Consider the following 25,969-nt stretch of genomic DNA (forward strand, 5'->3'; position numbering starts at 1 on the left):
CTCTACGTGTGTGTGCGCACGCGAGAGAAAGAAACTGACAATGGGTAGATAATATTACACCACAGAATTCCCAACACTTTTTACATTTGGCACACAAAAGAATGATATTTGTATGTTTGTTAACTTGGTAAATAGGTGTGGCTAGATAGCTGAAATAAATAGTAAATAAATTTGAATAGGCAAGGCTGCTCTGGAACAGAAGTACATGTCATGAGGGTGTTGCTTCAGTAACACTGAAGGAATTAGTGGTCTAGGCTCAATGATAACGGATACCCAGTACACCTGATTGGCTGGTTCTGCTGTGGTCTTTCTGAAGTGGCATAATAGGTATCGAGGAATGATCATATTTATCTCATTCAGTATCAATCAAATTCTCTCTAATTTCATAAATACTAGAGTCAAAGGAGGGAAAAACCAACTCTACTATATATTGATTTCATCTTGAAAATGGTAAGATTCTTCAGGTCTACAGATCTCTGTTCTTTCATTATTATTTTTTTTATTGAAAAAGTAAGCTAAAAATTCAGGGTGTGAGATTAATTTATTTACCTTAATTAAACTTACTCCAGAAAGTATTTTTTTTAACTGACTTACAAGGTTACATAAAATATAAGTTATAATTTATACAATTCCAAATTTCCATGAGTCAAAAACCAAAAGAAGCATAATTGTTCTGTTATTAAGGTCTAACTGGGATTTCCCAGGTATATCTTCATAAAGATGATACTTTGTGATACACTGAATAATACCTTGCACTAGTCCTAATATAAACGACTTGCCTCCTAGAGATGTTTTTGATAATGACAATGTCTGATGGAATCACCCCAAGAAGCAATTCAGTAAAGATAATCATCTGTGGGGAGTGGGTAGAGTAAGAAGAGTAATACTGTTATTGTTGATTTAATCATATTTAATTCTCTACTTATTTGGCTTGAACTGTGGATATATTTTAGAATATAAAATGAATTAACTAAATATCAGTCTAGTAATATAGTTACCTAAATGGAGCTCTTAAAAATACAGTATGAATGCCCACAAGTTGGCCAACTACTAAGGATAGGACCATTTTATAATGCAAATTAAAAAGATCATGACTCAGTAATCTCCTGTTTGGAAGTTTAAGAGTTAATAAAGACTTATCCAAAGTTAAAATTAGGCTGGAAAAAGGACTTAGGATCCTTGTTCTCATAACTGGTTTAAATTTTCTCCAGAGAGGAGGAATGAATAAGAAAGAATCCAGTCATATTTCTAGCATTTAGTTATGAATACCTGAAGTATTCATCTTGGACTCCGATTTGCTCTACTGCAGCTACACTGGCCTGACTCACTCGGTTCCTTCCCCCTGTATAGCATGGACTCATTCTTTAGATGTTAGTTCAAGCATCAGTTCCTCAGAAAACCCTTTTATTAAGCAGGGAAATCCTTTATTATAGGCTCTCAAAACATCATGTTTCTCACTTTTATAGCACTTCCCACAGCTTCATTTTTTTTTTTTTAGTAGAGAATAGTACAGTGAGTCACCAGGTACCCAATATCCAGCCTTAAAAATTAATAACATTATACTCTTCATTTCTCATGTATTACTCACCCTACCTTATTTAAAATATTTCAGGAAAAATATTTCAGACATCATATAATTCTCAGAATAAGCTTTGTAAGACACATAATCACAATATTAGGATCACAATCAGAAATTTAGTAATTCCTTAATATTATCCAATACCCAGACCATGCTCCATTTTCTTTCATTGCTCAGAAACTTTCTATTATAGTTTATTTGTTCCAATCAAATACAAAAAAGATCCCCATATTGTATTTAGTTCACAGGTCTACTGATTATCTTGTGACTTTATTTTTTCTATGTGATTTATTTGTTGATGATAATGGATCACTTATAACTGTAGAATTTTCCACATTCTTGATTTGGCAGATTGTGTCCTTTTACCGTAATTTAATGTGTTCTTCTCTTTCTTATAGTCTCTATAAAAAGACAGTTAGATCTAGAGGCTTACTAGACCTAACTCAGATTATGGCAAGAATATATTGTATGTGGTGTTTTATGTCTCCTGTTTCATAACATCAGGAAACACATAATGTCTGGTAGTCTGAGAGGTACAATTTTGTGTTTGTGATAATCTTATGGTCTATCGCCCCATTAGCTTCATGAAGATAGTTACTGTATTTGTATTTATTAACATCTTAAAATCTCCAATGTTTAGTATAATGCCTAGCATATAGTAGATTGTCAATAATGTTTTAATTAATTGGATAGATAAGCTATAAGGATGCCATTTTAGATGGGCGAATATTTTTGAAAATATTTATATTTCTACAGTTGTATATATCTGATTCTCTTCATGAGGTCTGGACAGCGACTGACAATTCTTTTTTTTATTTTTTAAATATTTTATTTATTTATTTGACATAGAGAGACAGCTAGAGAGGGAACACAAGCAGGGAGAGTGGGAGAGGGAGAAGCAGGCTTCCTGCTGACCAGGGAGCCCGATGTGGGGCTTGATCCCAGAACCCTGGGATCGTGACCTGAGCCAAAGTCAGATGCTTAATGACTGAGCCACCCAGGCACCCCGCAACTGGCAATTCTTAAGAAAGTTTCATCTGCCAACTGTGTATTTGATGGAATAATATAGTTTCAGCATTAAGCCTCCAGAAAAATAGAGTGGTGAAAAATGAAGTAAAGTGTTGAGAAATCAGACACCAATAAATACAGGTCAAACTTTGCAACTGGAACTCCTCAGTAAAGATAAAATTTAAGGATTCATGAAGATGCTTATTATATGTGTGGAACATAGCCAACATTCAATAAACATTATATACTATTATTACTATTATCATTATTGTTATTTTAATTGCCCCTAAAAAGGGGATATAGTCAAAGACTTGAGAGTTTTACGTTGATTGAGTATTCTCCATTATGTACTGCTGTGTCTTTATGTGTTTCCTATAATTAGCCATTAACATTTTTTTTTCAGTCGCTCAGTATACTCTAAGCACTGCCAACTGCTCTACAATCTCACATCAACCTGTGAGACAGATACTACAATTATATACATCTTGCAGATAAAGAAGCTGAAGTTCAGAAAGGCTAACAGACTTGGCAAATACCATACATCTATTAAGTGGCTAAAATAGACTGAAATCTATATTTATCTGACTGCAAAACTGTGCTTTTACCCAATATGATCTACTGCTCTCCTACAATGTGAGAATATGAAGCACCTAAGTAATCTCTCAGTAATTCCAACATCAGAATTAGAATCTGATAAGTCTTAAATCAGATCCGTTACCTAAAGGGTCCTCAGTATGTTCCACTTTAAATTCTTCTCTTTCCAGTATTTTCTTATGTATAAATAAAAAAGGAAAAGAAAGTAAATCTTGTAAAAATGACCTTCACTCTTACTTCCCCCAAAAAAGTTTTTCATGACAAAATGTTCTAGTGCTCTTCCAGGAAAAGAAATCCTTTACAATAGAAAGATTTTAATTAAAACCAGAAAGGCTTCATGTGATCCAAAGCAGCCAAATGAATGGAGATATTAAGAAATTGGGAAATAATTCAAGTTCTTCCTAAGCAGAGTTAATAGGGCATCTCATCTTGAGATAAGAGAAGTATTGTGCTCTTGGATATATTTGTGTATAGCCCTTGACATTTAAAATGCCACTTCAAAACAAATTACACATTCAACATATCATTTAGAACATAATCATTCAATCAGAAGGAACCCGCGCTCATTTCTAGAGACAGAAATCTTTTGTAATTTTTTCTGTGACTTCTTCATGGGTGATATAATGGCTACACTCAATAGCCTCTTTTTATACATGTTTTCTTCATACTGTCTATAATTGCTTCTTGTTTCAATGGTATGCATGTTATGAACCATGTAGACACAGTATCTATCAATAACGTAGGATAATGTGATCCTACATTATGTTCTTCAGTTCCCACGTTTTTAGTAGAATTACTTTTCTAGAGCTTCTTCATTGATGATGACTTAATAAAGGGTTTTTTATGTAGGGAAGTTAACATTTCACCCCCTTTTGACCCAGAAGTTACCTTTGATATTAATGAACCTCTCAGCCAGCTTTACTATGCATTCCATTTAGTACCAGGGTGTATCTTGGCTCTTTACTTTTCCCCATCTCTTTTTATCCTCTTCATATGTCAGGGTCTTAGTATAGCTCCTTTCTATCCTTTGTCTGCTCCCTCAATCTATCATTTAACCATCAAGTTTGTTTCTTTTTCCCAGTGTAGACAATCTTTATGAGCAGGTGTTGAGAGTGCAAAATAGTAACAAATCTAAAAGAATGGAAAAGGAGGCAAGGCATGACTCCCCCTCCCAAACGCAGTCCTGTAACTAGGCCACTCCAGTCAAGGAGCACTCAACTTGACTGTGGCCACTTTGGGTCCAGCACTCTCCAAAGACCAAGCTCCCAGGCAAAAGGATTCTTTTGCACGGGAAGTCGACAACACCTGGAAGGGGCAGGGGATGTATCCTACCCCAGGCCACTTGGCTCCTGCCCACCATACACCTCAACAGCTCCAGGTAGGGCTGATAGGAGACTGGGCTAAACCTATTCCTCCCCAGATGAGAAAGCTGTGAAATTGCCAGGTCCTCCTACTGAATATAAGAAAGCTACTTCTGGTTGCTTTCCTGGGTCCTCTTCCTTTAGTACACTTACGGCACAATTTTGATTTTTTAAAGATAATTTCTACAACTTCTTTAATGCTTCTTCTGTCAATACTTTTAGATTCATAGACTGAATCTTTTGCTATGAAGCTAAAAATCTGAAAATAAACTCAAAAACAACACTAAAATAATTGAAAATTAGAGTAAAACTTTATTAAGTTTTACTAATCATGGATTTAATTATTCCATGGATAAAATAATTCCTTATATCAAGATGCATAGTGCATTTCCTCTTGAAAGAGCTAGAAAGCCCGTAAGTACATTTGTTTGCTCTTTTTACAACTTCAGTACTGTACTTTTAATCTATGCCTTTAGTACTCATGATTTCTAAATTATGGAAGGCATTATCTCTTTTGAGTTGAATACTGAAATTTTCCAGTTAATTCTGATGTACTATCTGAAGGAAGTTTGAATTAAGAAACTAAACCTGCATTAAGAGAAGTCAAGTTTGAAAAATAACATATCCACCATTTATCAGCAGGAGTAATACACTTTTTGGAACAAAAAATTGTCTGTTTTAAAGAAATATTTAAAGATGTTGGCCACCCTTGCCACAGTGCACTGAGGAAATACTATTATGTAGCAAAAGTGAGCCCACTTATCAAGATCACTCTTGATCTTCTTACCATGTACCACACCCGGATACTGAGCACCACGTAGAAAGCAATATACTCCAAGATCTAGAGAAAATAACTCAGATTCTGTGATTCTATGAAGCATTAAGAAAAAAACATACCTCAGCTGCTTTGTCTCCTTCTTGAAGCTCTTTTAAAGTCTGCTGAAATTTTGGCTCAATCTTCTTAGCTTTTTCAGCAGCTTTCTGCTTTTCTTCTTCATAAGACATAGCAAGTATGCCCAAGAACAAACTTGCTAAGTAAAAAGCAAACCAAAAACTTATCACAACAAAAAATATTATGTAGACCTTCCCAGAAGCATAAAGGATCTAAGGAGAGTTGGAAAACAAGACAAAAGAGGAAAACATTATTTGTCTTCCTATAATCTCCTATTTTAAAATGAAAAAAATGACATTTTGTTATGAAAATAATTTAGTTGTAGGTGAAATGTAATCACAGGACAGTTGTACTGGCTCTACCTGGAGAAATAAAAGAAAAGCTCTTCAATTTTAGATATGTATGTAAGGTACAAAATGCATGGAACAAAACCAAAGAAAGAATTTAGTAATTGAATTAAGTTAGGGTGAGCATCTGGCTTTTAGGTCTTCACTAAAAAAGAAAGCATATTGAAGGGGCGCCTGGGTGGCACAGCGGTTAAGGCGTCTGCCTTCGGCTCAGGGCGTGATCCCGGCGTTATGGGATCGAGCCCCACATCAGGCTCCTCTACTGTGAGCCTGCTTCTTACTCTCCCACTCCCCCTGCCTGTGTTCCCTCTCTCACTGGCTGTCTCTATCTCTGTCAAATAAATAAATAAAATCTTTAAAAAAAAAAAAAAAAGAAAGCATATTGAAAGGAAAAAATTGTCATTTCTCAATAAAGAAAGCTGAACAGTCTAAAGTAAAGACTCTTTCCTTTACAGTAGAATCTTTAAATATATGAAGCTTAATAAAAGAGAATGAATGTTAAGAGATTAGTTTCTTCTTGTCATTACTTTATGAAAAAATCATAACAAGGTACAAACTTAGGTCTATTCAAAAAGGTGGAAAACAGGAAAATTTTTCTGTCAGAATACCTGCTTTGGTGAAGAACATTTAGACAAATCACATGGGAAAGTCATATAATTCACTTATTTAAGTCATTTATGGGTAGAAAAAAACAAGATTTTAGATTTCAAAACTGAGCATTGACTAGCTTTTATTTCATAATAATTACCTAAGATAGATGAGAAAATTTAAAAATTTAAAAAATTGTAAGTGATTTATACAGTCCACTATATAAGCAATATAGGTAACTGATTTATCATCATTGATTAAAAGTATATAAACAAAATCCAAAAAAAACCCACAGATGAGACTAGTGTTAATTTTTAAGTATCCACTCTAATCGATAGGTATTTTTTATGGAAAATACTATATTGATACAACAAAGTTAAAAATGTTTACAGATTAATAATTTCTAACATTCAATAAAAATAATTTCTTATTAATCTATAGTATATTTAACTTTAAAAGTATTTTTAATAAACCTTATTTCCCCAAAAAGTCATCTATTTAGGATTTGGTTAAGTATTTTCCCCACTGAACTAGCTATTATCTACAGTAGAACATCAAGAGTTAGTAATAAATATTATGGGATATACTGCAGGCCATACACATTAATAAATATTTTGCTTATTAACTCATTAATTCTGTGCAGCACATATATGTGGTATTTACTATTATTTCTAATATGCAGAAGAAAGATGAAAATTAGGCAAAATGACATGTCGAAGATCTCACGGCTATGGAGAAAGGCCTGAATCCAAAACTTTGGCTCTTTCCATTATAGGAAGCCAGTGGAGGATAAAAGTATACACTTTTATGACAATGGAAACATATACACATTCTGGTTCTAGTATATTGTAGTTTGAGATTAGGGCTAATTATGGCACCCAAAGCCTAGGTTTGTTACAAAAATCAAATGAAAGTGCATGTGAAGATGCACGTAGCCTACAGCAAGTATGCAGTAAAGGTTAACTATTGTTAAACGTAACATTATGTCCATGAGGACTGACAGCTTGTATTGTTCATTTCCGTACCCATGGTGTATCAAAGAGTGCTTGGATCAAATAAATATTTGATGAAAGAATACAGAATTATATTCTCGAAAACATAAACTACACTCTTTGGAAATAATTGATGAATTTCCCTAGCCAAAGTCAGTTCTGTGTGTGGCAATGCTGAGAGCACAAATCCAGTCCAAACCAAAGCAAACCTTCTCTACATTAGTCAATAACAAGAGTTCAATGTTGATAAAAGTTCTATGTGGACTTCACCAGGGTACTCCCACACTGATTTTTCATTTCACTAGTAGTGGGAAAGGATTTCCTTTAGATGAATTCTAACAAGAAAATTAGCTAACATACTTTGAGGGCTGTAACCAAAAAAACCCAGAAAACATTATATAAAGTGATACAATCTATATTTATTCATTTATATTTTTGTTTATTAAAATTTCATTAAGCACTTCTATGTGTTTGATGCTGAGGACACAAAAATTAAAATGAGACAAAACATTTCTTCTCAGGTAGCGTATCTCCTAGTGGGAGAAACTACTGAACAAGCACTTAAAATAACCACGATTAGGGATGCCTGGGTGACTCAGTTGGTTAGGCATCTGACTCTTGATTTCAGCTCAGGTCATGATCTCAGGCTTGTGGTTTTTTTTTTTTTTTTTTTTTTAAGATTGTATTTATTTGACAGAGATAGAGACAGCCAGCGAGAGAGGGAACACAAGCAGGGGGAGTGGGAGAGGAAGAAGCAGGCTCATAGCAGAGGAGCCCGATGTGGGGCTCGATCCCAGATCGCCGGGATCACGCCCTGAGCCGAAGGCAGACGGTTAACCGCTGTGCCACCCAGGCGCCCCCAGGCTTGTGGGTTTGAGCCCTGTGTGGGCCTCCGTTCTGGGCATGGACCCAGCTAAGGATTATCTCTCTCTGTCCCTCCCCTTCTCCTGTGTGCATGCCCTCACTCTCTCTCAAAAATAAATAAAATAAAATAAAATAACCATAATTAGAGGCAATTACACAGTGCCATGGTATTCTAGTGTAGGACTTGCTTAGCTGTGAAAGGAGAGTTTGGGGGAAAGCTCAAGATTTCTTCTGGGTTTGAGGTATGAATTTGAAGTATGAGACTGAAGATAGAAAGAAACTTGAATTTAGGCTGAGGGTACAACATACACTGAAACAAGAAATTATGGGAAAAAGCTCACTTGGGAAACAGCAAGCCTTTCCTATATTCAAATAAAGCAGAGAGTAAGTATATATTGGGATATCATTAGAAATAAATCTGGAGAAGTAAGCAGAAACTGGATCTTAAAGGGCACTATAGACCATGCATTTGGACTTTGAACTTATCCCATAAGAAACCTCTGAAGGATTTTTAGAAGTAAGATAACATGATAAGATTATTTCAGAAATAAGAAGTCCCTAGTATTGTGGAGGAGGCACTGATATTTGTCAGTTTGGAAAATAACAATATAAATAAATACTTGCCTTACAAAATTAGAAAAATATAGCTTGCATTTTAAAAAGTCATTTTAATATTTTCATGTATTTCTTTCATAAGAAATATAATTGTACTAGATGTCTGTTTAGTTTACTTGATTTTCATTTAATAACATAACATGAAACTTTGTGCTAAAAGTCCTATCTTTATTAATGGCCTGTATGGGTCATTATACACACACACACACACACACACACACACACACACACACCCCATAATTTATCTATCCAATCATAAAAAAATATGGAGTGTATGTACATGTTTAAAAAAAAGAAAGAGTGTTCTCCTTCAACTGTACATACTTTGGAAATTTAAAGTAATTCAATTTCTCTAATATACTTTGATATTAACTATGCTGCTAAACTAACATCGCATATTCCACTGTGAAGAAACTTCTCTTAGAAAAATTAAATCACCATTCTAATGTATATTATATCTTTCTGAGAAACTATGGCACATAAATCATCAGTTATGAAGAGAGACTCTCAGAATTTGAATTTCAAGTCTCATAACGGCAAGCTTTCTGTTATAATCAGAGCATGATGGAATATTAAAGGGAAATGAGAAGAAATAGAAGAAATGCAGTGAAATACACATTGTAAGCCTTAAATAAACAATTCCTTAATACGTGGTAATCTCATAGGTTCAGATTTTTTGACTAAAGAATAAGTACTTACCAATGTTCTTTACTTAGTTAATACCAAATGTGTAGTATCATGGAGCAAGGCAGTGATCTCTAGAAGATACATGTGTTGTAACTTTGGAGAGGTTACCCAACCGCTCTTAGTGTCTTCACATAAAAAGCATATATATATGTTTTGCAGGATTGTTTCAAAGATTAAATGAGATATACATAAGGGCACAGACTTGGGCTCGGTGTTAGCATAGAATTTGACATTCAGTAATTCTGATTCTTTTTTCTTCTGTCCTCAAATTCTTCTCCCCACAGAAATTTAATAAACCATGGTACATTTGACCATTATTTGAGAAGGGAGGGGCATGGCACCGTTTTTATGTGCATGCAGATTCTCTCTGTTCTTACCTGATGATAAAGTGCTTCAGGGTAATCCTGCGTCATTAACCGAAACAGGGCAAGTAAGGCCCAGCCGAAAGTGTCAAAATTCGTGAAGCCGTAATCAGGATTTGTGTCAGCTTTCACACACACATATCCTTCAGGACACTGACTAAAGAAGACAAAGAAAAGAGAAACTGCTTACACTTAAGTGACTTTCAGATTATGGCCAAATCATAAATAGAGAATGTCCACCCATGAATAATAAAGAGCCCTTTCTTCCACGGGGGATAGTCTAAACAAAGCCCAATGAAAAAGCAGCCAATGACGTAGATTTTAAGTTAATGTAAGTGAATAGTGTTAATTAATCTAAAAGGAAAAACGGCCTCAAAAACAGTTTTTTGCCAAGCCTTGCTAAAGATTTCTTTGCTACCCAGTATCAAAGCAAAAGCATACATGATGGGAAATAACAGTCATAAAACAAAGCTGCAGTCGTTGAGGGTTTAATTTTCAAATGCTCTCACCTCAAGCTCTTGGATCCCATTATTTAAGGTGAGAAAACACTTATCACATTGATAATTTATATGCAGTACTTGCACGTTGGTAGAAGGATCAGATTAGAGATTTATCTCATTTCCTTTGATCAAGTCGTCATACTTTTATCTTCTGGGGGCTTGAGTATTGTGACTGGTTATTACAGTGGTGGCCAAATAAATCATGCTTCCCTCTATCCACACCCTTGTGTAGCTTCCTCCCACTTTATTCTGGCTTTGGCCATGTGATTTGTTTTGGACTTTTGTTAATAGTTAACAAATGTGATGCAAAGAGAGATTGAAAATGTACTTGTGCATCAAGGCTTGCAAAGTTGCTGTCTCTCAGAATCTGAACAAATACATTTTCTTCTTGTCTTAAGGCACTAACTTTTGGGATAGTTTACCATGAAGCAAGGTATGATGGCTACAGGTGAAACACTGCATGACTTTCTTGTCTGATCTTGAAATATATCACTGTGATTCTGATTATCCATGACCAGATAATTTCAACAAGCATTTCAGGTCATATTTGAGTTTGTCCATGAAAAAGGGTAGCTGGAGTGTGATGTGGCAGACACAAAGAGATGGGTTCACAATATGGACTTGAGAATAGAATGGAAGCCCAGCAGTAGCTGGGAAGAGTTGAAAAGTGATAAAAATGTCTAAATCATGTGAATATATAAACTACATAACTCATGCTCCTCTACCCCCATATGATTTTCATTAATCTGGGCCCCAGAGCTAAGCCTATAGCTGGGCCTCAAGTTATTTCCAGCTGAGGAAAGTAACATAAGGTATTAGAGGAGTGCTGGTACTGCTGAGTAGCACTGTATTTCTACTTTCTTTTCTCTTCATTTGAAATTACAGGACAGTAAGACTTGAGAGTTTTGTCATGTCACTGAAGAATTATTTATAAGAACTACTTTTAAGAGCAATAAACTTTATTAATGTAAATTATAGTCATAAAAGATATATAAGCCATAAAACAAGTGAAATAACAGCGTATCTCTCCTGTTTCTTCTCTTCAAAGGCTTCTGGCCCATGAAATGATTTTATCATCTTTCTTGATAATTCCCACTAGCTCTGGGATACACAGGAAACAAAAAATGAGATCCTTATTTAAATCCCAGCCTTGCCATTTACTAACTTCTTGACCTTGAATAAATCATTTAAGTGGTCTGTTTATTGCTTTTTCCTCTAAAATCAGGATAATAGCATTCCATGTTGTATACTTCTTGGCACGGTTTTAATGATAAAATGAGATAATGTGATTAAATCAGAACCATCAGCCAAAGCAATAATCATTCAGTATTTACTATGGATCCATGATACTGACTTGAAACAAGAACATTAACACCACTTACCCAGCATCTGTTCTGTTGCCACAGAGGAGAGCATATCTTTCTCCTTCCAAATAATAAAAGTTTTCTGTTTCTGAAAAATAGGAAAGAAATTCTATTCTGTTATCTAATTTCAAGTGAAGAGCATTATCTGATATCCATTTAGATCTGCATAGAAGATGAACATCCCTCTCAATAGTGAAAAGGAAGGAACAGAAAACCCACCCTTTTTCATCTACAAAATTGTCCTAGCCTGCGATGCACAGGCCAAAAGATGTCTGGCAATTCACTTATTTCATTGCCCCAAAAGTGACAAAGCCCAGCATAAAAAGAGGAGAATCACTTTCAAAATTAGAGTTCTGGAAAAGGAATTTTAACCAGTCAGGTATAACCAGAACCCTGAAGGAAAAATTCCCAAGACTAAAGTATTTGAAAGTTGAGGACCTTTTCTTCCAGGGTTTATTCCTAATGTTCTTCCTTAACAGAAGACCGTATTTCTGTCTCTGGGTTTAAATGTCATTCTCTTCTCATTTTGAAGCTTATTTTTCTATATTGAGCATCCAGACCCAGTTACTCACCCGGATGTCACCTAATTCCAACCACAATCCCAACGAATCTGAATCATAGCCCATAGAATTTATTTAGGTACGCTTATCTGCTGTCATTCAAAATGTAAATTGTATATTTATAGATACGAGCTACCAGGGTTGGGAACATGCATGCTTAGGAGCATTGATTTTAGGTTCGGAACTTAAATCACAGAGATCCAACACATGAGATCAGTCTTGACTGCATGTCTATATGTACAAAATTGTATACATATACATATGTATGTACACACACATAAAAACGAAATTACTCCAATGTCAAATAATGTCACTTTAACTTGTTACCTAAAATAATTTTAGAAGAAGCTTTAAATCATAGTTAGGAACAATTGATTAAACCTTTTAAATGGCAGTCAAAGCCAAATGAAATTTGACATTAGTAGAAGAGGGTAGTCCCAGATACTCTTCTAAATACAAGGACTTTGACATGGCAATTAGGTTATATAACATTTTACAAATGTAATATTTATAGCAAGTCCTAACACGTTTTTAAAGGAAATGGAATGACTAGAATTGGACAAATTTTAAAGTGGTAATCTTTAAAAAGTGATTTCTTTACAATATAAATTATGCTTTACCTAAGATGAAAAGAACCTCGACTTTGTTTAACAATAACCAGTGAAGTAGTAAAAATTGTTTATTTTTTATATAATTTGTATATTTTAGTTATAACCAAAGAAACCAAAGAGTATTTCAATTAGAATCTAAGATTTAACACCCATTTCCTGTTTCCCTCACCACTAGAATCAAGACCATGAAATAGACACATATAATAAGGAAACATTTCACATACTCATATACTAATAATTTTGTATTATTTGCATCATAATGATATTATGGGGTAAACTACAGAGTAAAATTCATTAAGATTTGTTTTGGAACTTATTATATTCAAGTACAAATAAAATTAATGTAGGAGGACTACATAAGATTGATCAACAATCTATTTTTATTAGTTTAAAAATATGCTTTTATATTTTTCTAAATACTGTCAGAAGAACCTGATAATTTTAATATGAGAGAAAAATCCAATAAGAGAATATAGCCTTGTGGAAAAGGAATGGATTTCAAAGCCAGAGTGAGCATGGTTAGAATCCTAGTTTTATCACTGAGTAGTTACAATGTGCTAGAACATTCACTGAATTTCTCTGAACTTCCATTTTCCTGTTTGCAACAGGGGTCATTCGCTTCTCTGAAGAATTATGGTGAAGATATGTGATCAGGCATGTATGTTACTTATATATAGGAGCTAAGCAATACTTATTCTGGCATTATTACTATTTGCCTAAAGTATGTTTATTATTTACCAAAGGATAACCCAAAACATTCAAATATTTAGCAGTAACTAAAATCCAACAACAGTAAGAATTTCTCTGATGTAGCTATTTTTTATTTATAAGGTCATTTAAAAATATCTAATGAGTAAAGTTAAATTTATATTTTAAATAAACAATTTTATTGAAGAAAGATAATATTATGAGGATTCTACTTTGATGAAACTGCAAATAAGACTTTGGTCATATTTATTTATTTTTTAAAGGATAACATTTGCAAAACTTAGCAATTTCAAACTTAGGTCTCCCTCACCGAACTGTCTGAAGATTGGAACTTTGCAATTCTGATAAATGAAACCGATCCAAATCAGCACAGGTTTCCCCCACTACCCAAGAGTAGAGCATTCCTAATGAAACCCTTTGTGAACAGAGATGATGTAAAGCAAAAAGCAATTGCCATTAGTTGATGGGGAAAAACCTGTGGGCATTCCCAAGTCCCAAACATAACCTCTCCTCTGCTTTTCTGATATATTAGGACACATCTTGCTAACAGATGCACAAAATAAATTGAGATAAAGCAGAGGTGCTCAGAGACACAATTCAGCTTGATGCTGAGAGGCTGAGTGTGGGTCCAAGGGAAGGAGTTTCGGTGGTACCGCTCTCCCGGCGGGGATGCTCACTACCTTTATAATGGCTTGCTTCAAACAAACGCTGAATGCAATTTTTACTCTTAGCCTTTTTCATAAAAGTGAAAATCATCTTCAGATTTCCTTTGGTTAGCGAAAACAGGTACTCCTGTAGGTCTTTGGTAAAAGCTAAGTGGCAACATGTGAACTTTCAAAAAGCAGGGGATACGTGTACTTGAACATAGGTACGGCATTTACAAGAAGTTCGTTCTGAAGTTGAGTGTTCAACACTTGTGTGAAGTCTGCTTGGTCGCTAAGAAAAAATTTAACTTTTTTGACATAGATGGCAAATGAGTCTTACCTCGAATATAATATGGATTTCCAGTTCTGTTGTGCAGGGTGGCAGTTTCATTTTCTTGGGGCCATCGCAAACACTTATGCTTCAGGTTGCCCATGAAGAGCCCCATCCCAATTAGAGAAAATACACTCAGAAAAAACAGAGTTAGGGAAATGACACCAGTGAGTTTCTTCAAGCAATGGATGAGGATCCCTGCAAAAGACTTCAGACCTAAAGAGAGAAAGGTTTGTTTTTGATAAAGTAAAATATTTTAGTAAAACAGCCGTTAGCACAATTCCTCCATGGCAAATGCATACTCCATTGAAATCAACAACTTTGTGTTTCATAATCTAAATCATCCATTATCTAGATCTAACAAAAAAAATGAGTAAAAAATAAAATAAATACAAGTCCAAACTTAAAGGTTCCTATATTATTACTAGCTTATTACATCTGTTAAAATAATTCAGGCACAAATTTTAAAATTAGTTATTTGTTTTTCCTTACTATAAAGAACAAGACTTTTTTCTTGGTTACTGCTTTTCATACCAACCACCACTGTTTATACGCATAAGTGTAGAGTTATAAATCAAAATAGGTTGCAAATGTTGAAACAAGAAACAGTTTGAAATAGCAGTATTCTATGCTATTCTTTCATTAACTTTTTAAGAATTCAATTTTTGGAGCTGATTAAATAAAACATGAGCAAATCCGAATTAAGAAGGAGAATAACACACAATTGTGATATCTGTAGACTGTATTTATATTAGAACACTTCCTAATTGAGAATTCAGCCGTAAAGCTAATTTTATTTAAGGAACTCATTTTTCTATTTATTAAATAAAACCTGTTCAAGAAACCCTCATGCACTGTTGGTGGGAATGTAAATTGGAGCAGCCTCTGTAGAAAATAGGATAGAGGTTCCTCAAAAAATTAAAAATAGAATTACCATAAAATCCATTAATTACACTATGTATTTATCCAAAGAAAACATGAATCCAAAAAAATATATGCACCCCTATGTTAGCTGCAGCATTGGAAGCAACCTAAGTGTCCACTGATAGATGAACGGATAAAGAGATGTCATTTTCATATGTAATGGGATATAATTCAGTCATAAAAGAGAATAAGATTTTGCCATTTGTGCCAACATGGATGGATCTAGAGTATATTGTGCTAAGTGAAATAAGTCAGAAGAGAAAGAATGCCATATGATTTCACTTATACGTAGAATCTAAAAAATAAACCAAATGAACAAATAAAAAGAGCATAAACAGAGTCATAAATACAGAAAACTGGTGTTTGCCAGAGGGGAGGGGGTGGGGGCCATGGGCAAAATAAGTGAAGGGGAATGGGAGGTACAGGCTTCCAGTTATGGAATGAATAAGTCACAGGATGAAAGGTACAGCATGGGGAATATATCAGTGGTACCGTAATAGCGTGATATGTTGACAGTGGTAGCTACACTTGTGGTGAGCACAGCATAACAGACAAGACTTGTAGAATCACCATATTGCACACCTAAAATTAATGTAACATTGAGTGTCAACTGCACTTCGATATTTTTTTTTTTAAACTCATGGACCCTGAGATCATGACCTAAGCTGAAATCAAGAGTTGGACGTTTAACTGACTGAGCCCCCCAGATACCGCTATTAGAATTATTTTTAAGAATAGCAATTCTTAATTAAGAATATATGTATTTGAAAGTGTGTGTTACATATATACATAACCAAGCTTCTTGTGCAGCTTTTAGTGGTAACATTTTGTTTGAAGGTTAAAAAAAAAAAAGTCATCATCAAATCTTACAAAAGCAAATTTGTTACTAATTTTCATTGATGTCCACCATTCGCTGCTATCTACCATTCAAAGGTCTGAACCATATGCCAATTTTGATTCGGATTTCCTAGTATAACTTTCCCCTTCTTTTTATTTTTAAACTTCCATTTTGTTTTAGTTTAGGTATATTCTTCGTGGAGTTTGATTTACTTAAGATTTAATATTAAAGTCTCTACATCTTGACAGAAAAATTTAATCCAATTGTATTTATTTTCATAAATTGCCTTAACTTTGGATAGGACTTTACCATTTTGTTTTTTGATTTATATATTCCCCTTATGTGTCCTATCTTTTAAAAATAAACTTTACTGGGGCATCTGGGGGGCTCAGTCAGTTAAGCGTTTGCCTTCGGCTCAGATTATGATCCTGGAGTCTCGGGATCAAGTCCCAGGATCAAGTCCCACATCGGGCTCCCTGCTCAGCGGGTAGTCGGCTTCTCCCTCTGCCCTCCACCCTGCTCTCTCATGATCTCTCTCTCACTCTCTCTCAAATAAATAAATAAAATCTTTAAAAAAATAAACTTTGCTTTTTCTCCTTTTCCTCTAGTATTTAAAGTAAAATATACCTATTTTGAGAAACTGTATCAAACTTAAGTTCTTAATTTGAACAAACTTGTACTCTCTACATAAAAAATAAAACTGTATGTACTATAGTCTCAGCATGTAAGATAAGGAAATGATCATATTCACTTTCTCACATTTCCTATTCCCACTGCTCAGTTTTTTTAGGACTTCCGACCTAGTTATAATTGTTCAATTTGTGTATTTGGCATTATATATTATTTTTCACGATTTACAGGAAAGATAACATTCAAATCCTTATAATGGCTTGTGAGGAAATGTAAATTCACACAAAGGGAGCAGAGGGGACTGGGATGAATACTCCCGATCTACAGGAGTAGCTTCTCCTCAACTAGAGCTAGTAGTTGCCATGCAAGAATGCAGGTGGGTGGATGCTGTGAATGCATCCAAACGAATTTAGATTTTAATGTTAAAAATCACTAGATTTTTATAATTTCGGCATCTATTTCAAAGTTTTCTGGAACACAAAATATGCTTCTAGTTCAGGAATGTCTGTTATTACTTCGGATTTATAATATTTGCATTCTGTTTTGCATACCACTTAACAACAGCAATTTGGAATTCATTCTGTGTTGAAATGATTTCAGAGTTCACTGTGATTGCTTCTGGTATTAAATCTTTCCATTGTTGAAATTTTGTCTTCATACCAGTTATTCAGGAAAGGTACATATACAAAATTTCAGAACTCTTGCATGGCTGAGAATATCTTCCTATCAACGTCACATATGGATGACAGACACGTATAGAATATTGTTGTAATAACCTCCCTGCCTACACCTCCTCCAAGCTCTGAAACTCCACTGCCTGTTCACGTTCAATATTATCAAGAAGTCTAAAAATAACCTTTCCTCAGGCAAATTTTCATTGCTTTTTTGCTTATAGGATTTTTATAATACTTTTAGTTTTTAAAAGTTTAAATTTTAAAAAATGTTATAATATGTCTAAGTATATCTTTTAGTTTTTTTGTCTACTATAAAATGAACTTTTCCATTTTGACAAAAATCTCAAGCTAAAAATTTTTTAAAAAATTTTCTAGTGTATTTTTGAATAATTTGTCTTTTACATTTATTCTGATCTCTTTTTAGGGTCACCAACTATCCATAAGCTGGAACTTCATTTTCTCTTTTTCATTAACCCATCCATTTTTGGTTCTATTGTATTAATATAGAATTTCCCTAGTTTTTCTTTACACAAGTGGTTTTATTTTACTATACCATAATACTGTACAGATAATACCATATTGTAATGCTTGTATTACTAGCAAATATTCACCAAGGGTATTATAAAAAAAAAGATTTATTTTTTTATTTTAGCAAGAGAGAGCATGAGTGGGAGGGGCAGAGGGAGAAAAAGAGAATCTCAAATAGACTCCCCACTGAGCGCAGAGCCCATGATCCTCAGATCACTACCTGAACCAAAACCAAGAGTTGGACACTAAATGATTGCGCCATCCAGGTGCCCTAGGTATTATAATTTTTATCACTTTTTTGTCTGATAGGTGTTTTTGTCTATTTTATTATGTCATTTTCATCTTTTACTTGAGTCTAGGTTTTCTTCTGAAGGCACTACAAAGGGGCACCTCGGTGGCTTAGTCAGGTAAGCATGGACTCTTGGTTTCTGCTCAGGTCATGATCTCATGGTCATGACCTCAGGTCATGGGATCAAGCCCTGTGTGAAGCTCAGTGTAGAGTCTACTTGAGATTCTCTCCCCCTCTGCTCCTCCCCGCACTCATGCTCTCTCTTAAATACATAAGTACAAAAATACATAAATAAAATCTCGAAGGCACTACAAAAAAGATGACTTCTTATGCTTACCCCTATTCCTTAGGACATATGTTTTAAAGAAAAAAAGAGGTTTATTTTCATTTTCTTAAATAGTATGTTTCCCTTTTGGTACTGCAAAAATACTTTCACATGCTCTATGTTGCTGGTATGTACCTTGATTATTTTCTTCCTTGAAAAAAGAGCAATTTCTATCAGCCTGTGTGTTTCCAACTCCACTAAGACATGTTCCTCTTTTTGGATACACCTGATTCGTTCTCTAATCTTTACCTCTGAGCCTAAGATGAAGACACAGATGATGCAATTTTATGTTCTAGTAATTTGTGGAGAGTAGTAAGGGAGGTAGAACTGTGAGAATTCCTACCAGCACATCTCTCACTGCCACTTTCTTCACTGGGTTTGGTGAAGCTGCCATGCACAGACCATTTTTGTTAAACGGCTTTATTGAGCTATAATTCATAAATCATACAATTCACACATTTAATGTGTACAATTCAGTGTTTTAATATATCCACAGGGCTATGTGCCATCCATCATGACACTCTCTAGTCTTTTTACTGTTGTGTCCAGGCTGGAGTCCAAGTACACGGTATGCATATATCTAACCTTCTTCATGGTGTTCGAGTGAACAGAAATTGTCTGTAGATCTCATTTTTGGTATTATCACCCTTGCCTCTGGGTTTATTGGTTCACCTATTTCATACTCCTGACTCAGCAGCCCAAACACTGAGAAGAGTTGTTTCATGTATGATTGTTTTCATTCATTCTTAACACAAATTAGAAGGTATTGTGGGCTTCTCTAGGATATCTTCAGGAATGGGAACTGTAAATCAACCTCGGCATCTTCCATCCATGTGGTCACAGCTCTACCTTATTTAGCAGAACCTCCTTGAGCTCTGGTGTGTGGAATGCACCTTATCCAAGCACTCAGAGCAAAATGGAATTTATCTTATTTTATATTACTTTGTTCATTTCAACTGGTTTTTAGATGTAGTGAGGAAAAGAAGGCAGATTAGATATCTGTCTAGTTGTTATCTCTTTCAGAAGTCTAGGGACAATTTTATAAGTTCATATTTAAGATGCAAGGATAAAGAAATAAGAAAAAAGAAAATATATTTTGATTAATCTCTATATTTTATCATTAAGTACTGAACCCATCTCAAGTAAATAACAGTCAAATGTGATTTTTTTGGCTTTCCTGGAGTGACTGAAATAAACTTATAGATCAGATAATTCACTGACTTCAAAGATGAAACACTGTTCAATTTAGTATTTCTCCAAGCAATTACAGGGGAGTTCAAAAGAATACAAGAGGGTATGTAAATCAAAATGAACACAAGAACTAAATGTCATTTCTTACCTTGGTTTAGGGGAATAATTTTCAAAATTCTCAAATTTCTTGAAATTATAAATACTGTAATGGAGTTTAGATTTAAGTGTCTTGCTATGTGCCTGTGGAATTAAATCAGAGTTATTTAGAAGTCATAGTGAGTCTATGCTGCTTATCACTGACTTTTTATACTATTTAAAACTTATTTTTAAAACCACATATCCAAACATTTCCCTTGCTTTCATTGTTCCATTTTGCAAATAGTTGCCTTAATGATTGGAAGACAAAGATTGTTACAGTGCAAGGTAGCCAGGTAAAAATTAATCCACAAATTATGACAGTTTATAAAAACTTGACACTGTGATTAATCATAATTTCATACCAAAAACCCTGTATTATGTTCATAAATCTTTTGTTATCTAATCATTGAAGAGGTAGTTAAAAATAGGAAAAATCCTTAGTTTTTTAAGTAATGAGATTTAAGTATTTAAACTTCTGATGATGATCATGAGAGGATGATCATAGTGGTGGTGATGACGGTGATGATAGCAGAAGGCAGGGTGTATAGTGGCTAAGGGCACAGAGTGTAGCCAGAGTGCTTGTGTAGAAATCCAGGCTCCCAAGTTACTACCCGAGTGACATGGAAAAAGTACTGATTCCTTTACTAAAATTAAAGTGGGGATAATAATACTTCCTAATTCTGAGGCTTTTTGTGGGGATTAAACAAGTTCATACATGTAAAGTGCATAGTTTAGCACCTGGCACATGGGACTAAGTAGTAGCTGGGTTAGCCAAGTATTAGCTACCAGCAATGGCAACAGCAAAATAATGGTAGTAATCAAAGTAGTAGCAATAATAATTTCAATGATATTAGCTACTATTTTTTATTGCTTACAACATGGTAGACACTGATTACGTGCTTTATGAAGGCTATTTGTTGTTTTAAAAAATCAACCCCAAACCTAAAAATGGAATATCATTTTAAATTATTTTAACAGGAGTTTGGTGCCAGTGATCATTTGCCCAGCCATAAAACAGAGTACACTAAATAGAAGCATTGAAAAAAAAATATGTAAATCATTAGAATTTAATGTAACAATCTCAAAAATGTGTGTGTGTATGTGTTTAAGATATTTTACTCTGATATCTAGTGTTTACTGGTCTTAAGCAATGTAGTTAAATAAAATGTAGGTTGGAGACAAGATCTAACATGTTAGGATCTTCTTGTAAGTCTCCAAGAGATTTTCTGTGCACTGAAAATAACCACTTAAAATTCTAAAATTCAACCTCTGTTGTTTTGCTTCAGATAGAAAACAGATAATATCCCATTCCTTTCATTTTTATTGCATATTCTTAGGGCTGGTTCAGTTGGAGCTGCCTGAGAGTCATTATGGTTATGATTTATGAAATATTTTTTGTTCACAGAATTTTTGCAAGCAGAAAACTTTGTAAATCTTGATGTTTCTTTATGAAAAGTATTAACTTAGCAAGGTATTAAGCTGTTTGTAATTTGAAGAAATACTCACTCAAACAAAGTTACACCGAAATCAAGCCAGTTCCATGGATCACCAAAGAAATAAAAAGGTTCTACCCAGATGCCTCTTGCAATGAGTTTTATAAGTATTTCAAATGTGTAAATTCCAAGCAAAGTATTCCTGCAGAAAATTTTTCATATAAATGTTAAAAGTGAGGATAATGCATTGTCAGCTCCAAATTAATATGCCTTTGGTAACCATTTGGCAACCAACCAACCAACCAACCAATCCACCAACCAACTAGACAACAAAAAGTCTATGCTCCTTGAACCATAGGGTAGGGCTTTAGTTAGCTTTTAGGGTAGGCTAGGTCTTACAGCATTAACCATAAAATTTGACTATCAGTTTTTTTCAACAAGCCCTAGCTAGAATTATAGTGTTTACATATATTTTGGTAAATACTGAAAATATAAAATATCAAATTTATTCCACATTGGAAATCACACAATAATTAACTGAATTTCAAGAGTATGAAAGAACTAATTTTATTGTGTGCACATATAAGAATTTTTGTGGTGAATCAATTTTATATTTACCTTCCAAAATTAACTAGTTTTAAGAATAGAATTAAAGCTTAAGAGGTACATTGAGAAAGACTTCTCGGGGCACTTGGATGGCTTAGTCAGTTAAGGGTTTTCCTTTGGCTTAGGTCATGATCCCAGGTCCTGGAATCCCAGGTCCTGGGGATGGAGCCCCATATTGGGTTCCCTGCTCAGTGGGAGAGTCTACTTCTTCCCTTCCCTCTGCCCCTAACCCCTGCTCATGCTCACCCTCTCTCTCAAATAAATAAATAAAATTAAAAAAAAAAAAAGAAAAGAAAGGCATCTTCTCTAGAAATTTTAATGGGCGTTTCTATCATTGTTGTCTAATGCAAGCCAAACTATCCACATCCCTCAAGAAAGAGAAGAGAAATAGAACAGAAAGGAAGCAATAGAAATAACTTTCTTAGAATGAAGAGGAATAAATGTTATTTGACTTTAAAGCAAATCAGGTATGGAATTGCAATAGTAAAAAAAAATCCGAGGTACTGAAATAATATATTAATCGTTATTAATTAACTTTATGATAAAACCTCATTTTTATGACAGACATAAACATATAGCTAAATAGTCAAACATTTACATCATGTTGACTTAACGTGTTGGGAAATAGCAGCATTTAAAGTTCAACTAAGAATAATGAAAGGGGGGGGCGCCTGGGTAGCTCAGTGGTTAAGCCTCTGCCTTTGGCTCGGATCATGATCCCAGGGTCCTGGGATTGAGCCCCGCATCGGGCTCCCTGCTCAGCAGGGAGTCTGCTTCTTCTTCCTCTCCCACTCCTGCTTGTGTTCCCTCTCTAGCTGTCTCCCTCTCTGTCAAATAAATAAATAAAAATCTTAAAAAAAAAAGAATAATGAAAGGGCAGAAAAACACTTAAATTTATTAAATGATATATGTATTTGTTTTTACTTTGAAAATTCATTAGTTGTGCTATATGTATAAATATTATATTATGCACAATGAATCTATTTTATAATGAATATTATATATTAAATATAAATAGTAAATTGTAAAATGTTAAATATGTAGTATATAATGTACTATAATGCAATATGTTAAATAAGGTACAATCATATGTGAGATAATGTATAATAAAATTATATGACTTACTGTAATGCTGGGCCCCATTTCGGCATCTCAGTCAGGGACATAAATATGCAGTCAATCAGGACGCTAATTAAAATGAATAGTCGGAAAAAGGTAGGTTATGGTCAAGGAATAATGTATAAAAATAATATTGGAAATATATGTTTCTATAACATGTTTATATGTATACACATGAGATAAAATAGCTTTTTAAATGTCAAAAAGAATACTATTCATATTGAAAAACGAGGATTAAGATTCGTTAATATTTACTACTGTTGTGTGTGCTAGAAAGTAAATCTTAAATGTATTTTCAAATATGGAACACTTGGTGCAGTTATAATCCAGACTCCAATATGACCTAAAATGAGATATCAATTCAAAAGAGGAAAAGACTGCAACAATATTTGAGTAGAATAGTTGCATTTGATATTAGTACAGTCTAAAGCCAATAGAAAAGGATATGGATGTACCAAAATCTTAATAGTTGTTCTTCTAATTGGATTGAAAGGAGAAAATGTACACCACGTGGCATTGAATCTGAAGATTGTTCTGCTTTTATTTAATACCATGAAAGTCTGTAAAATGAAAAAAGAATATCAAGTAAAATTACAACTAGGAACTATAATCTCATCCATTATGCAACATATTGCCAATGATCATTTCAGTTGTGAATTCTAACAGTTAGACTTTCTTATATTTTGGTATTATTTTACAGACTAAATCAAATGGAAAGACTTCTTCTTTTAAACATTTTCATTGATATTTAAGATTATCTCCCACTTTTTTTTTTGGCCAGTGTTCTGCGTAACAAAGCCATTTGCCACACTCCAATCCTCAAGTCTTCCTGCAGAACTAATGTAATAGGAAGAAATCTATATCCTAATGGCTCATGAAGATGCATTTAAAGAAACCCAAATTTAATGAATATTAAAAAAGGTTAACTTTATTTCAAAGCAAATAAGATGTGGGATTACAATAGTAAGAACGACCCAATTCACTAAGATATTTTATCAATCATTAGTAATTATCTATGGTATAAAATCCCACCTGTATGTTACTGTTGGCATAAACATACCTAAAACAGAAAGTTACATCATGTAAAACTAATATATTGGGATATAGAAGCATTAAATCCCAAAATAATGAAAGACCAGAATTATCCTGAAAATGAATTATATAATATGTATGTATATGTATATGTGTGTATCTATATTACATTATAGATACACATAGTGAAAGTGTCTACCTATGTGTGTGCCTTTGTGTGTGTGCATATATATCACATATACACTTTTACTATATATATACATATCCATTTGGAAAATTCATTTATGATGGTGTGAGTAAAAATACATTATACATAATGATATTATGCCCATTATAATATAACATAGTATGTCATATATAGTATAAAAGGTAATATGATAATGATGTATATAAATATAATCTATTATATACTTAAGTATTATATGTGATATATAATTACATATTAGAGATATCTATGGTGACTGTATATTGGCATTTATATTTGTGTCTATATATATAAATATATTAGTGAAGACAAATATATATCCATTGATATTTTATGAATACATGTTCTAAATGGAAATCAACTGTGTTATAATTCTCAAAAAAACACTTTTCCAATATACAATCTGTGGATATTTTGGCATGTATTGTAGTTATTTTCTCTCTTCCCATTTCAAATGCAAAGACAAAATAAGAGGGCCCCCCCCCAATCTGATTTTTTAAAATGTGCTTTCTGTTATTTTCCAGAACAATCTCAAACTTCATACAAGAGGTAATATATGTGTGGGGCACTGGGGTGGTGCAGTTGGTTAAACATCTGACTCTTGATTTGGGCTCAAGTCCTGATCTCAGGGTTGTGAGATTGAGCCCAGGGTCAGGCTCTGCACTCAGCATTGAGTCTGCTTAAGACTCTCTCTGCTCCTCCCCCTCATGCTCTTGCACTCTCTCTGAAATAAATAATCTCAAAAAAAGAGGTAATATATGTGCAATAAACTAGCTTATATTATTGTGAAGGAATGAATAATTCCAGACATAACAATTTTCCAGTTAATGTTTAAGTGCGGAAATTATTTAATTTTAGGATTATTTATTGGTATGCCACACTTAACAGAATAAACTCAATATAATTCACATTTTTAATACTTTGTGTCATCATTACTAACAATACTTTTTATACAAACTATCCTTAGAATCTTTGGCTTGTTTTATTTTTCAAAATTCTTGGTTTTGTCTTCAGTAACAAACTTAGATTTGCCTACCATGTCTGTATACACTACAAAGAACTCAGAACTCTGCCAGATAAGAATTATGTCTAAGGTCATTATGTTAAGTCAACTGCCAGTACTTAATCATAGCAAAAGTAAAAGCAGAGATAAGTGAGATGAAGACTTACATTTTCACTAAAATGTTCTGAAGATTTTACAGGTGTTTTATAGCTAATGTTACATAATGCCCATGGAAGCTACGAGAGATGCTGGAGTCTTTGTTAATATATATATTTACAATGCCAATACTCTTCCACAATGCAAAATACTTGAAAGAGTTGTGTTTATGCAAAATCATCACTTTGTGTTCCATCCAGAGACTTTGGTTCAATTCCATTTTGCCCATTAGGTAATATCACTGAATGCTTTACAAGAATATCAAATTACA

The 25,969-nt window shown here is 33.9% G+C and overlaps 1 protein-coding gene across 3 annotated transcripts in view; it reads right to left on the minus strand.

Annotated features, from left to right (window-relative positions):
* The window catches only part of SCN7A (sodium voltage-gated channel alpha subunit 7), a 78,726-nt gene that overhangs the window by 32,777 nt on the left and 19,980 nt on the right, over positions 1-25,969 (minus strand). For all 3 annotated transcript variants that reach the window (XM_057318291.1, XM_026492632.4, XM_057318288.1), the window contains exons 3-10: positions 23,750-23,862; positions 23,309-23,398; positions 21,651-21,779; positions 20,155-20,246; positions 14,617-14,823; positions 11,772-11,841; positions 9,905-10,046; positions 5,440-5,646 (exon numbers count right to left, since the gene is read on the minus strand). In XM_057318291.1, coding sequence (XP_057174274.1) covers positions 5,440-5,646; positions 9,905-10,046; positions 11,772-11,841; positions 14,617-14,823; positions 20,155-20,246; positions 21,651-21,779; positions 23,309-23,398; positions 23,750-23,862 — 1,050 coding nt within the window. The remainder of the gene's footprint in view (positions 1-5,439; positions 5,647-9,904; positions 10,047-11,771; positions 11,842-14,616; positions 14,824-20,154; positions 20,247-21,650; positions 21,780-23,308; positions 23,399-23,749; positions 23,863-25,969) is intronic.

The sequence above is a fragment of the Ursus arctos genome, unplaced genomic scaffold, assembly GCF_023065955.2.
Source record: "Ursus arctos isolate Adak ecotype North America unplaced genomic scaffold, UrsArc2.0 scaffold_1, whole genome shotgun sequence".
NCBI lineage: Eukaryota > Metazoa > Chordata > Mammalia > Carnivora > Ursidae > Ursus > Ursus arctos.